Source organism: Pagrus major, chromosome 10 (genome assembly GCF_040436345.1).
Source record: "Pagrus major chromosome 10, Pma_NU_1.0".
NCBI classification, from domain to species: Eukaryota; Metazoa; Chordata; class Actinopteri; order Spariformes; family Sparidae; genus Pagrus; species Pagrus major.
The window spans coordinates 2,420,822-2,436,279 of NC_133224.1; the positions used below are offsets into that span (position 1 = coordinate 2,420,822).

The 15,458-nt window shown below is 44.2% G+C and overlaps 1 protein-coding gene across 1 annotated transcript; it reads right to left on the reverse strand.

Moving 5' to 3' along the window:
• Positions 1 to 1,364: 1,364 nt before the first annotated feature.
• On the reverse strand, positions 1,365 to 15,073 carry LOC141003605 (serine/threonine-protein kinase DCLK2-like). Its single transcript, XM_073474992.1, has 15 exons — positions 14,638 to 15,073; positions 11,115 to 11,500; positions 7,572 to 7,698; positions 7,030 to 7,161; positions 6,848 to 6,936; positions 6,662 to 6,734; positions 4,639 to 4,744; positions 4,125 to 4,182; positions 3,854 to 3,973; positions 3,618 to 3,764; positions 3,378 to 3,511; positions 3,199 to 3,276; positions 2,981 to 3,077; positions 2,103 to 2,183; positions 1,365 to 1,533 (listed from the first exon to the last, which is right to left on the reverse strand). Exons 1-15 carry the CDS (start codon positions 15,071 to 15,073, stop codon positions 1,408 to 1,410), a joined length of 2,190 nt encoding a protein of 729 aa, XP_073331093.1. The 3' UTR covers positions 1,365 to 1,407.
• Positions 15,074 to 15,458: the final 385 nt, after the last annotated feature.

Consider the following 15,458-nt stretch of genomic DNA (forward strand, 5'->3'; position numbering starts at 1 on the left):
AGAAAATAATCCCTACACCAGAGGGAACTTTTGCCAGTGAATCAGTTGTTTGTATCCTTATGAAAGTGGTTTGAGGCTTTTTCAGAGCCTCTGAGTTCATCATTCAGACCAGAGGTAAGGGCCATTTTCACGAGATGGGTCCAGTCCCTTGAGACACTGGGTGATGAAAGGGATGTGTCCAATAGCACCTTCATGGTGTCCCAGTGTTGATATGGTGGGTGTCCTCCAAGCAGCAGTGGGGCGACTTCATTAATGTCCAGCCAAAACAAAATGGGACTCCTCCTATCGAGCAAAATGGACAGCTAACAGAAGTTCAACGGAGCTCGTCAAGGAGAATTTAAATACTTTCCAGTGCAGCAGCAGAAACAGGACTCTTGAAAGTCTTCAGTCAGTTTAGTGTTGGTCTGGACCACAGGTGAGGACCGGTTCTATGAGATAAAGACTGGACTAAAGTTAAGGAGTCCTGCTCAGTTTCCAGTGGATAAAACAGAAGGTCTTTAAGACCAACAGGAGGGAAGCTTATTTGGTGTCCAGTAGACACCAAGAAGTTCTGGACTTGAAGCGAGGGAACTTGTTTGGTTACCAGTAAATCAAAGAAGTAGAAAAACAGGTCGAGTTCTTGACCATGAGTGAGGGAACTTGTTGGTTCCCAGTTGATTAGCAGGGACTTGCTCTAGTCCACAGATTTGGGAACCTATCTGGTTTCCAGTTGATGAAATTGGGTGCGTCCTAAACTTACGAGGCGAAGGAACTCAATTGGTTTTCAGTGGAAGAACTGGTCGAGTTCTAGAGCAGATTTCAGGAAATTTGTTTGGTGTCCAGTACGTAAAAGGAAACACGTTCTTGACCCGAGGTGAGGGAACTAACCTGGTTTCAAGGGTGTACTCGGGACAAGATTTAAGGGAACTTGCTCAGTTTTTCAGTAGATCAATAAAGATGTGTTTTGGAACAAAAACAAGGGAACTGGTTTGGTTTCTATGAGAAGAAAAAGGAAGGTGTTCCAGACCAGAGGTGAGGAAACTTTCCGTAGAGCATACTGTACTTAATAAGTTCTGTTCAGTTTCCAGAAGAAGCAAATGAACATGTCCAAAAAACAGTAATAAGGGAACTTGTTTGGTTTTCCAGAAGATAAAACATGATGTTTTCTAGTTCAGGATTTAGAGAAGTCATTTGGTTTCCAGGTGGTGAAATCGGGTCCGATCCTAGACTCGATAGTGGTGGACTTGTTTGGCTTCCAGAAGGTAAAACTCATTTGGTTTCCAAAAGAGAAAACAGAGTGTGTTCAACACTGGAGGTGATGAAACTCATTTAGTCTTCATTCAAAAGAAAACAGGACAACTTCCTGAGTCCAGGACGAGTCGAGACCAGAGGTGTTTGGTTTCCAGTCGATGAAAAAGGGGATGTGGTTCAGACCAGAGGGGAAGGAACTTGTTTGGTTTCCAGTATCGGGGACTCGTGTTCTGGTTCCAGTGTGTCTCCACTGGTCTGGTCTTCAGTGCTGCTCACAGTGTTGGAGTCTACAGGAGCCTCATCCTAAACAGACACATCAATAACAAGTTTAAACCAAAGCACAGTCAGTACTCAGATTACTTTTTTTTTAAGTTAAGCAGAGTTTTACTTTCAAAATTCAGAGAACTTTAGGTTTCAGAAACTTATTTTAAAGAAACAATTGAACAAAAAACAAACTTTTGTGGCTGCAGATTTTTTAAAAATGGTGGCAGAAATAAAACACTGCAGGCGCTGCAGCCCAACGCCTAAAGACGGCCCTCCAAAGTTTAAAATAACGTCCCCACGGCTTAATCCAGACTCTGGTCCCTGTGGTGGGAACACGGCTTCAGAATTTAACTGATTGATGAGTTACTTGAATGTGAAAGTCTCCAAAAAGTTACAAAAAGAGAGAATCAGTCCTGTGTTTTACAGAGTTATTGACAAAAAGAAGCTGAAGTTTTCATAAAAGTCATAAAACAAAGTGATTTCTAGAAAATCTGGGTGATAAAACTGTCGTCTGTATGTGTGTAGTGTACATTCGTGTGTGTGTGTGTGTGTGTGTGTGTGTGTGTGTGTGTGTGTGTGTGTGTGTGTGTGTGTGTGTGTGCGCTTACCGTCACCCAGGGGTGTGACAGGACCTCCTCGGCAGTGAAACGAGTGTCCACGTTCACCTGCAGCATCTGGCTAATCAGCATCTGGGGAGCAGGTCATGTGACTGTCAGCAGCCTGAACTCTTTCACATGAACAGAGTTTAGATTCTGACGCTCAGAGATTTATTGATTCGGTAATCAATCAACAGTGTGTCACAGCTGAAGCTCAACACGTTTCATCTCGTGTGTTAACACAAGTGGAAAGTAAGTGTTTACCCGAGTACTTGAGTATAACTTTGAGTTACTTTACTTGAGTATTTCCATTTTCTGCTACTTCATATTTCTACCTGGTTACAACGCAGAGAGAAATAATCTGCTTTATACTCGATTACATTTATTTATTTATTTATCTGGTTGAGATTCATTTGACTAAATATAATAAAAAAGAGCTAAAATTGAATTGTATCCATTATTATAATTCAATAACATTACGTACTCTTCATTATCCTGAAATGGGCCGTCCTGCATAACAGGGTCCTTTTATTTTTTAGTAATTTTAATAACATTTTGATGTATTTTCACTCAGTACAACTCTAAAGTAGTACTTAAACGTGTCCGAGTATTTCTACACTTCTTCCATGACTGCGAACAGCTGAGGAAGAATTTCATCTAAAAAAAACAAACATGTTTATTAATGAAATTATGATTTCAAGCAAAACAAACACAACTTTCAGTATTTGACGGTTTCTCACTTTGTCCTTAAGACGACTGAAGATTGAAGCCCAGTCTTTATTACTGTGTTTGAAAAAATGTCATTAAACTGTGTTTGAGCTGACTGCAGTGCCCTGATGGCGGACTGTCCCCCCCAGCGTGTGAACGCCCCATCTGATGACGAGCGGTACCTTGGCTGGCAGGCTGATGGTGTCCCAGTCCGGAGACGGAAACTCCAGCTTCCCTCTGAGGATCTGATCGAACAGCTCCTCCTGCACATTATTCTCACTGCGGACAGGAAGAGGAGGGAAACGTTATGAAAGGGACCGACCAAACAGACGACGTAGTTATGGATTTCACTAAAGACACCAGATATTTAATATAAAACAAAACAATTGTCTCCACTGACCTTCTGAATGGAGGGAATCCACACAGCAGGATGTAGGTGATCACTCCCGCCGCCCAGATATCCACCTTCAGACCATACCTGCACACACACACACACACACACACACACACACACACAGTTCAGTGTCAGTTCACCTTTTCTGACCCAGAAACTCGTCTTCGACTCGTCTCCTCTCTCACCCGGTCTCAGCGATGATCTCCGGGGCGACGTACGTCGGCGTGCCACACACGGTGTACAGCGGTCCCTCCACCACCGTCGCCAGACCGAAGTCACCCAGCTTCAGGGATTTAGTGCCGTCTGGATACTCGCACACCTGCGGGACACACGGACAAACACGTCACACTAGAGCCGTGTTTTCAGTTTTCAGACTTCTCAGATGATATCTGGTGTCGTGTCATGATGACGATGTGACATCGTACCAGCAGGTTCTCCGGTTTGATGTCTCGGTGGACGATGTTCATCCGGTGCAGGTACTTGATGGCTCCGGCCAGGTTGAACACCATGGCGCTGGAGTCACGCTCGCTGTACTTGGTGGAGGAGGTGATGGCGTCAAACAGGTCGCCGCCCTGAAGGAGGCACAGGCGTGAGAATAACAACAGAAGAAGAAGAAATCCATAGAAAGTAGGAGGAACAGAAGAAGAAGAAGAAGAGGCACCTTGACGAGCTCCATGACCAGGAACAGCTGACTGGGTGTTTCATCCACCTCGATTAACTGGATGATGCTGGGATGTCGGACCCTCCGCAGCACCGCCACCTCGTTTTCTATCAGGTGCTCCTGTTCACACACACACACGCACACACACACACACAGTACACAAGCTTCATTGTATTTATCTTTTAACAAAAATCTAAACTTTTATGCTCAGTGTTGTGTCAGTTTTGCCTATTATTAGAATAAAAGGATGAACTCTATAAATCAGTGTTACCTTCCCACAGCAGCGAGCTTTGTCGATGATCTTCAGGGCGTACTCCTGTCCCGTCGACCTGTCAGTCAAAACACAACACGACTTATTACTATTATTATTACTATTATTATTATTATTATTATTGTTAGTCCCCCTCTGTGTTCTTCCAGATCCCACCACCAGTCAGTATGAATGGGAGACTGTTCGTCCTGCCTGCATCTTACAACTGGACTGTCTTGCAGGTTCTGATACAGTTCCTTCCATACTATGGTGGCCTCTTGGTTCTACTTAGTTCCAAAATCCATAATTAATGATGATATATCCCTCCTGAACTGTCCTGTTCTGTCCTGAACTGTCCTGAACTGTCCTGAAGTTTGTTTGCTGCAACTCTGTTTTGCTGTGAAGCTCCAGAAATGTTTTGTAGACTACGAAACTTTCCCTGACTTTATATCAGCATGGAGGGAGGAGATGATGACTGGATTTACATTTTGGGGGTGAACTGTTCCTTTAAATGGTACGTTTCTATGCTCCTCACCTCTCCACGCACTCCTTGACCACCGCAAAGTTTCCGTCTCCGATCACTTTACCCACTTGGTACTTCTCGTTGATGATGGAGGAAGAAACGGAGCGATTACCGTTCACTGTGGGAGAAGAAGAAAAAGTCTGAGTGTCGACTTTTATATTTCAGCTCTGTACGTTTCACATTCTGACAGCGTTCATGAAGCTTCTGGCTGTGAAAGTTCACTTCTGAACCCAGAAACTCAGGCTTCAAGTCTTTTCTGCTTCAAAGGGTTTCAGTCTTTGCTCCGTGTGATGCAGAAGCTCGAGGCTTTCAGGCTGCACAGAGAGGGTTTTTTTTTAGAGCGCTTCAGTTTTTTCTGGAGACACACACGGCCACAAAACACACAGCATCAAAACACACAGCCACAAAACACACAGCATCAAAACACACGGCATCAAAACACACAGCCACAAAACACACAGCCTTAAAACACACAGCATCAAAACACACAGCCACAAAACACACAGCATCAAAACACACGGCATCAAAACACACAGCCACAAAACACACGGCATCAAAACACACAGCCACAAAACACACAGCATCAAAACACACGGCATCAAAACACACAGCCACAAAACACACAGCATCAAAACACACAGCCACAAAACACACAGCATCAAAACACACGGCATCAAAACACACAGCCACAAAACACACAGCATCAAAACACACGGCATCAAAACACACGGCATCAAAACACACAGCATCAAAACACACAGCCACAAAACACACAGCATCAAAACACACGGCATCAAAACACACAGCCACAAAACACACAGCCTTAAAACACACAGCATCAAAACACACAGCCACAAAACACACAGCCTTAAAACACACAGCATCAAAACACACAGCCACAAAACACACAGCCTTAAAACACACGGCATCAAAACACACGGCATCAAAACACACGGCCACAAAACACACGGCATCAAAACACACGGCATCAAAACACACGGCATCAAAACACACGGCCACAAAACACACGGCCACAAAACACACGGCATCAAAACACACAGCCACAAAACACACAGCATCAAAACACACAGCCACAAAACACACAGCCACAAAACACACAGCATCAAAACACACGGCATCAAAACACACGGCCACAAAACACACAGCATCAAAACACACAGCCACAAAACACACAGCCACAAAACACACAGCCACAAAACACACAGCATCAAAACACACAGCCTTAAAACACACAGCCTTAAAACACACAGCCTTAAAACACACAGCATCAAAACACACAGCCTTAAAACACACAGCCTTAAAACACACAGCATCAAAACACACAGCCACAAAACACACAGCATCAAAACACGCAGCATCAAAACACGCAGCATCAAAACACGCAGCCACAAAACACACAGCATCAAAACACACGGCATCAAAACACACGGCCACAAAACACACAGCATCAAAACACACAGCCACAAAACACACAGCCACAAAACACACAGCCACAAAACACACAGCATCAAAACACACAGCCTTAAAACACACAGCCTTAAAACACACAGCCTTAAAACACACAGCATCAAAACACACAGCCTTAAAACACACAGCCTTAAAACACACAGCATCAAAACACACAGCCACAAAACACACAGCATCAAAACACGCAGCATCAAAACACGCAGCATCAAAACACGCAGCCACAAAACACACGGCCACAAAACACACAGCCACAAAACACACAGCATCAAAACACACGGCCACAAAACACACGGCATCAAAACACACAGCCACAAAACATACAGCATCAAAACACACAGCCACAAAACACACAGCATCAAAACACACAGCCACAAAATTTTGAAAAGTTGCATGATGCAGCGCTTTTATCAACAAATGTGTGGACAGAGGTCAATCCTGTAACTCTGAGCTTTCTGTCTGTGCCTGAGATTTTAAACTGGGTCTAAACTTTAAATACAAACGGTCAGAACACAAACACACACACGCACACACGCACACACACACACACCTTCGACGGTGGTGTCGTCTGGCTGCTCCGCCTCTCCGTTCACATCAGTAGAGGAAGTTCGACGAGGAGACATCTGGAGACCGAAATAATGAGATTTAGTCTTAAAATATTAAAAATCATATTTAGACGCAAATCTACTGATCATCAGTCAATCAATCAATCAATCAATCGATCAATCAGTCCCACCTTGAGGCTGCGTCGTGTCCCCGGACTGGTGGAGGAGGTGCCGGACCGTGACGTCCTCCCACCTGACTGTGATCCTGACGCCTCATTGGCTGCACACGAGAGAAAGGAGCCATGTGATTGGTCAAAGTAATCTGTGACTCACAGCTGCATGTGTCATCGTGTGGCTTCTGATTGGTTCTCACCTGGACCTGGAGACTTGGTTCTCGCCGGGCCTTTGGGCGGAGTCCTGGAGGAGGAGAAGCCGGAGCTGCTGGGAGTCTTGGGAGTTGTAGCTTTGGACGGGGCGACGGAGCGAGACACCTTGGTTCTGCAGTCTGGAGAGAGATGATCATCATCAGAGAGCAGCTGACTGTATTTACTCTGGTGTCTGTTTACTAGATTACTTTATCTTTGATCTGTCAGAGGCGATAAATGTTCTGTAACTAATCTGACAGCTTGTTTATACTTTATATAGAAATAGATTTTTTTATTAAAAAAAATCTATTTCTGACTGTCTTGACAGAAACGACGATGGAGAAGGAAATTGGAGCAAAAAAAACCTAATTTATTCCCATTTAGGGACACAAGTTTTAAGAAATGTCTTCAGGTGATAACCAGCCCGGTGTTCTGCTTAGATGAATCCTCATCAGGGCCAGAACCACAAAAATGGCCAGGAGTGTTCGATTACTGGGAAAACCCATCACTTGATCCAAAATTAAAGTATTAAAAATACTGTGTGTCTCACCGTTCACAAAAGTTGGTGTTTTGCTGCTGTGTGTGAGCACAAAGTCGTCCTGAGCGTAGCGAAACTTCTCCGGCCCGCACGCCATGAACACATCGTCATCCCCGAAGAAGTCCTGCAGACAGGTCAGCTACATGCACACACACACACACACACATTGATGAATCAACCAGGCGTGTGTGTGCAGACGACAGCTGGGAATATTATTCTAATCACGTTCTCTGCTGGCAGCGCTTCAATGGACACAAAAACAAGCACACACTGTGCTGTCTAAGAACTGTCTTGAGGATTAAAACACAAATCATTCATCAAAATGTCCCAGATTTAAGCAGACGGATGGACGGACGGACAGAGACGGACAGACGGACAGAGAGGAGACATGAGGCAACAGGATTTGTCTTTTACCTGAGTACAGTCTGGCAGGATTATTCACTTTGTTTTATTTGGGCTCCCACATTTATAATCAGGAAAGTCCCCACTTTTAATGAAAAGAAACATGTACATCACTGAGACAGGAGGGTTCACAATGTTTATAAAGTTTCTTTTGACTCAACAACTCACAAAATTATGCGATTTTTAAAGGGAGTCTGGTGATTTCCTCCACGGGCGACAAAGAAGTATCTTCTATTGGTTACTCATCACTGAATTTGTCAAATCTGACATGTTTACTGTCACAAAATGGTGAAATCAGTGTGAACAGTGTGTTCAGCAGCTGCTAAATGTTGGCAGGTAAGTCACAGAAGCAGACAGGCTGGTACAAACTGACACTTTTTATAAGGAAACAAACAACTAAATGTATTTTATTTAATGCCGGATTTATATAAAGGCCCAAATAACTAAGAATCCGTCAGAGACGGAGTTTCACAGAGTTTATAAAGTTTCTTCTCACGCAACAACTCACAAAAACGAGTGATTTGTTAAGGGAGTCTGGTGACTTTCTCCACTGGCAACACATAAGCCAGTATATCAGCATGTTGTGTTAGTGTGAGTGACTGGTGTATATTTTTGAGTGCACTGTTCCTTTATTCAGTGAGCTTTAAAGGCAGATTTCATCCCTTTCAGACCGTTGTCCCTGCACTGTTAGCCTCTGCTAAGCTAACTGTCCTGCGGCTTCATTTTCAGTGGACAGATCTGAGTTATTGATCGTTCACACTGTTGATTTATGACTTTAACAGAGCGCGAGAGCTCCACCAGCGAGGAATTTAAATGGTGCGGCTGCTCGACAGGAACTGGCACACGTACAGTAAACACACCAGTGTGATGCTTTGTGCATTTACACAACAACTTCACACCTTTATTCTCCTTCTTCTGTCCTCTTTTCCATCCTCCTCCCTCCTTTTGTCCTCTCACTTCCTCCTCCGTCCCGTCGACCCCCCCGGTTTACTTTTACCCAACGCCTCCAGAACTGCACCGTCTGTGTGTGTGTGTGTCTGTGTGTGTGTGTGTGTGTGTGTGTGTGTCTGGAGCGAGGAGGAAAGGGGTTGTTACTGGATGGCTGGTTACCATGGTTACCACACTGCAGTGTGTAGTGTGTGTGTGTGTGATGGGGTTTCTGTCCCGCTGCTTGAGGTGGCTGCACAAACTGAAAGGACGAGGGGAGGACACACACACACACACCACACACACACACACACACACACACACACACACACACACACACACCACACACACACACCACACACACACTCGGGCCTTGTTTCATTCAGGCTGAAGAGAATAAAAGCCTCTCGTTCTGACACACTGCCTTTCAAAATAAAAGCCTTCAGTATTTCTCATTAAGTAATTTACTGAAGCTGTTATTCCTGCTGTAGCTTGATACCAGTGATGTAATCTAACTACATACATTCACTCAAGTACTTGTACTGAAGTACAATTTTGAGGTATTTGTACTTCACTTGATTATTACATTTTCTGCATTTTTCTCCATTTAATTGACAACCTTAGTTACTAGTTACCAGTCATTGAATGTAACTAAGCACATTTACTCAAGTACTTAAGTACAAATCTATGGTACTTGTACTTTGCTTCCACTCCACTACATTTATTTGACACCTTTAGTTACAAGTTACTTTGCAGATTACAGTCTGTATCAGAGCTGAAGTAGAACATTTGTCTCTGATAATCGAAAAATACTGAAGATCAGACGACGATTAGTAAACAGTGTATACACACGTCTAAATTATATGTTTACTTGTACTTTTGATGCTTAACTACACTTAATATCAGATACTTTAAGACTTTTACTCGAGTGCACTTTGTAAACTCTCTTTAAATTAATTATTATGTAAGAAAAATTACATTTTGACGTCAGCTCAGTTAAATATATCACGGGGGAAGGACTTAAAAAATAAAAGCATAAAATGCTGAAGAGCTGTACTGTAATGGATGCTTTTGTTTTGAAGGCAGTGTACGCAAACATTGCTTTTATTTTCTCAAGGCCGATGCTGTGTGTGTGTGTGTGTGTGTGTGTGTGTGTGTTTACTCCAACAAGCTCCCTGCTTACTCTGATTTTCTTCAGCTCTTCACTGTCATTGTGTCACAGCCAACAGTCTTATCTGTAACTTCAAATACTGTGTGTGTGTGTGTGTGTGTGTGTGTGTGTGTGTGTGTGTGTTATAAATAGCCTCCCACCAGTGAACGTGTGATACGTTTAAATCCACACTCTTCGACTCGATCTGAGTGCACAAAAGGAGCTTCAGAGAGGATCAGCGTCTGTTCAACACCAGGACGGAGGAACTAACTTTAGCTGACTGTGGCAGTTCGGCGGCTTCAAACAGACGCCACATTTAGCTGAAAGTCGTGAATAATAAGCTTCGAAGGGACTGAACTCGCTGTCCCGACACTTCGGGCTGAAAACGAGCCCTTATAGACGGAGAACACATTCCAGGACTCATCTAATAATGAAGTGCAGTAATTTGATTCGTCTGCTCTGAACCTACTGCAGTTTAAATCTGAGCGAGATGACTGAAATCAATAGTGGCTTCATTTGGGTTGTCTCGGTGGGTTTTAGCGTTTTAAGGCGATTGTACATGAACCACGACGTCTCCGGTTCAGGTCCGTCCAGAGACCTTTTCCTTACTCACTTCCTGTCATCTCTCTGCTGTCAAGCATCAAATAAAAGCCATAAAATAGCCCGAAATATTTCAAAACTAGACTTTACCGCCTCAAGTTGCCGTTCCTGAGCTGTGGCGTTGAATAATGAGCATTTTGAGCAGAATATTGTGATGTCACAGTGACTTTGACCTTTGACCTTGAGCCACCAAGATCCAATCAGTTCATCCTTCATGACACGGTGAAGAAAAGTGATCGCTGAAGTTTGTTCCTTTCTAAACGATGTATTTACTGAGTAGCTGCTTTATACTCAGGTGTTTTCTCTGCCTCCTTCTGTACAGACGTGTTGTTTAGTCTCTTCCTGTATTTGTTGTCTGAACAGCTCTGTAGAGAAGTCGTCCCTCTCTGATCTGAAGGACTGACACCAGAACCTGAGGTCCTAACAAACATTTTCAGTCGAAGCTAAAAAACAGCAGCACCAAACCCCCCCCTCACCTGTTTTCCATCCAGCGTGTACAGCCTCTTCACCGCCCCGGAGTCCAGCTTGATGGCCTCCGTGATGTCGGCCAGCACTTGATCGAAGGAATGCGCCGTCTTCTTGTTCAGCAGGATCCTCACGGCCTTACGAGGCTTCACGCCGCTGCGGATCACCGTCACCAGCTTGGGTTTGATATAGTCTTTGCTCTCCCTTCCCTCCCGAACTTCAGGACGCTCTTTGGGGACGGTGGTGCTCGCCGACACGCCCGCGGACGCCGTCGCGGGTCGGCTCGAGCCGGCGGAGGCTATCCCGGCACTGGCGCCGGGCTTCCAGCTTGGGATGGAGATCTTGGTGTACTCGACCTTTCGGTACGGCTCGTTGGAGGCACAAACGTAGCACTCGCCTGAGTAAAGACAGGGCGGGAGAAGGAGACGTTATGTTACTGCACATCGAGGTACTTGTACTTCAACTGAGTATTTCCATTTTCTGCTACTTTATAATTCCATTTCAGTAATACAACCCGTGTGTGTGTGTGTGTGTGTGTGTGTGTGTGTGTGTGGATGAAGTGAAGGTGACAGCAGATGTCAGATTCACTCCCGTCTCTCTAAGCTCGACACTCTGCTGAACGACCTGTCAGTCAGAAAGACGGCAGCGTCCTCGACGGCTGATGATCCACGAAGAAAACATGGAAATCAATGAACAGCAGCGCTCAAGTTCTAATATTATATTTATATGATACAGACACAGAGAGGAAATACTGTACTTTTTACTCCACTACATTTATCTGACACTTAAACTTACTTTATACACAAAAAAACATGATCTCTTCATTTAATATGATGCACAACAGCACTACTAATCTACCCAGTGGTACACAAGTGTCTCTTACGTGTATTTGTTAGTGATAAAGACAGAATAACAGTAATATAACAAGTACAGTAAAGGGTTTAGTAGTACTTCTTCCATCACTGCGAACTGGACGGTCTTTACGGAGCCACTCGATGTTTCGTTGGTTGTTTCTTTGCGTTTTAAAACAGGACACCAGCTACGTCAGCTGTTTTACGAGACATCACCTGACTGTCCATCAGCATTGGGGGGGGGAGATGATGCCTGGATTTATATTTCTGGGTGAACTGTTCCTTTAAAACTACATAAATACAGCAACTCTCTTTAAAGCACAGTATTTCTCTTCACCACCTCAGGATGTGCAGAAAACCAATAAATGACAATGAGACATTATGATATTAAAACACCTTAAACACCCAACAAGTCTCATTATTTCCACGTCCTCTGAGTGTCGTTTTAATGAATTACAACTTTTATATTAAAGTAATAAATCACATTAAATCTCTCTGGCAGATTGCAGCCAATCACGTGTACAGTCACTCTCCTGTTTTACCTTATATGGTTAAAAATGGCTCCCCTCCCGTCTCCTCCCTCCCTCTGAGCTCGCTATCTTTCCAACACACACACCTTTCTCACACAAACTTGTCAGCCTGTGTAGCCCTCAAAAACACACCTTTCCTCTCTCTCTTTCATCCTATTACATGTTCACACACACACACACACACACTCGTTATCTCTCCCTGCAGGTAATGTGTGTGTGACCTTGTCTCTCCATGTGCCGACTTTCACTTTGCTATTCAAACCAGCTGGACAAACCGCTCTGGGTTTTTTTTTTTTTCATTCAAATACCTGACTGACTAAACACACAACACCTTCTGTGTGTCGACTGACCGGCAGCAGAGCAAGGCAGCGGCACCGACCCTGTTACAGGTTCGATTCCTGCTGACGGGCCGTGACGGGCCTGCTCGAGACACGGCGTCGTCGCCAACTTATTATTTTTGCTATTTTCTGTCTTTTATGGAACAATTGCTGCTTAATAAATAAAACATCTCAGACTGCGGCCCGAGTTTAAAAGCCAGCAGAGCGTTGCATCACTTCCTGTCAGTTGGTTAATGTGTTTTTGTCATTTCGGCGTTGGACCAGTTTCTGACGTGTGTATCGGTCGTGTCTGGAGCTGCAACGACTCATTTCATTGTTGATTAACTCATAAACTGAATAAACAAACTGACCCTAAAGGACAACACAATGTATACTCTTTTACTGTGTTTATACGTGGCGGACCCTGCCACCTCTCTAGCTTCAAACAGTGTTCAGGGACCTCATTAACATGACTGTGATTAAAGATGATGTAAACGATCACGAGACAAACGACTTGAATGTGGCATTTAACCGTCATAGAGGAGAGAAAACAGAAAATTACTCAAAATCGAATAATAGCTGACTGATTAATCGTTGCAGCTCTTGGTGTCGTATCTCAAGTCCTATTTCCTGTCGATCAACATACTAGGTTTGATATTTAGTGCAGTAAACACAAATCTGTTAACATTATTCGGTAGTTTCTGGTGCTGGAGAGCCTCCAAACAAACACTCAACACACACTTGCAGCTCGGACGCTCGGAGAAGTCGTGATCGACGAGTTTCCGTCACTGCTCTGCTCTGTTTGTAGTTTATTAATTCCACAAAGAGCCGAAGAGTGATGCATCTGTCTTTCAGTGCGTCTCTGGCTGAACAGCTTCCTGGCTCTAACTCTCATTAACGGACATTACAACCAGTCACACGTCAATATTGATGGTAAGTGATGTTACTCAGTCGCTGGTCTGTTTCAGTCTAAACGACTTTGGGCAGAGGAGGAGCAGATGGACTGGACTGTTATAAAGAAATGTCATTACATGCGTGTACATTTACACTTCAGATTAGGATTATTTGCCAGCTGTCGTCCACTTTTATACATTAACGTTATCTTTCTTCCTCTTAGAGTCAGGACATAACACATGTAACCCAGTGGGACACCGGTAAGATTTGTTGTGGATATAAATCCCTGAAAATTTCATTTTCATTGACTTCAATAAACTATGTACCTGACGGTCTGTGTATCGATTATCTACTTATTATCCGGCTGTTGCTGCACAGAGAAATAAATAATTCAGGTGTGTTTGAGTAACAAAGACGGAGCAAACAGGAAGGAGACAGTGAGGAAGTTTAAAGAGGAAGATCGATCGATTGATCGACGGAGAGAGTGACAGGAAGTCTGGACGATTACGACTTGGTGGTAGTTGAAGTCCATTGATTCCTACGAGAGACAAGTTTGGCAGCGTGACAACGCAGAGACAGTAGAGACACTGTTTCATTCACAATGAGCTCTTTAAACCTTCTGTCGATAATAAACCATCATATTTAAAAGATAGACAGTAACATCGACAACACATCCTCCCACAAAAATGCTAGAAATTAAATGTTTTGAGCCGCATCAGAGGTGTCTCCATCCAAGTTCCTCATGTTTTAGTTTGTTTGTTGGTAAAACTTTGTCTTTCACTCACTTGTTTCAGAAAGATATTCACTATTTTAATTAAACAAGGTGGTCCACAATAACTATCTAAGAAAATATTACAGTTTCCCGGGTTATGGCGGTAACGTTCTGGGAACAACACCAATATCAACACAGTGATATCAGATAAACCCAAGAGAAGGTCCTACCTTCCACCAGATCGTCCATACTGGTGATCTTCTTGCTGCCATCGATGGTGTAGATCGTGCGGACCCCTTGCGGCAGGTGCAGGTTATCCGACAACGAGCGCGTCAGCTCCATCAGCAGTGCGTCGTAGGAGCGGAACCGGTCACTGGAAACGGCGTACACCAGACCCTTGAAGTAGCGGTCTCCGTTGCGATAGAACCGGACCTTTTTGGCCTTTTTCTCCGAGGTGAGCGCCTGCAGGGTTCGGGTCCGGTAGTAGCTGCAGTTGGCGCTGTGGGCGGGGCTAGGGACCAGGCTGCTGCCCCGGGAGCTGGGGCCGGACCCCCCGCCGCCAGCGCTGGCAGTGGAGTCATCTCTCTTGGTGCGGGTGGAGCGGCCCCGGCGAACTTTGTCGCGTTCATCGAAGTGCTCCAGCTCGAGGGTCTTACTCAAAGACATGATGTGGTCCGGTAGCGTTCAACACAGATCCTGCTACTTAAGATTCATCCTCCAAAAGCCATAAAACAGTGACTCTTATCCTCGTTAACTTCCTTTTTGGTCTTTTACAACGAGAGAACCTCGGCTGAACCGATAAGAGCTTGGTGACTCTCTTGTAGCTGGGAACTTTTCCGGTACCAGGATATATTATAATCCCGTTCAGCGTGATGTACAACCAGAACCCTTTTTATAGACTCTCTGGTTGTAGTCCTCAAAATGTGGTTGTAGATTCTGAACTGTGACCTTTAAGACTTCTGAGGTCTTTGTAGTCCAGTTGGTCGATTGTTTTTTGGTAACCTGTACCTGGTCCAGTTGTAATACCAGTAAAAAGATAGAGGATTTAGTC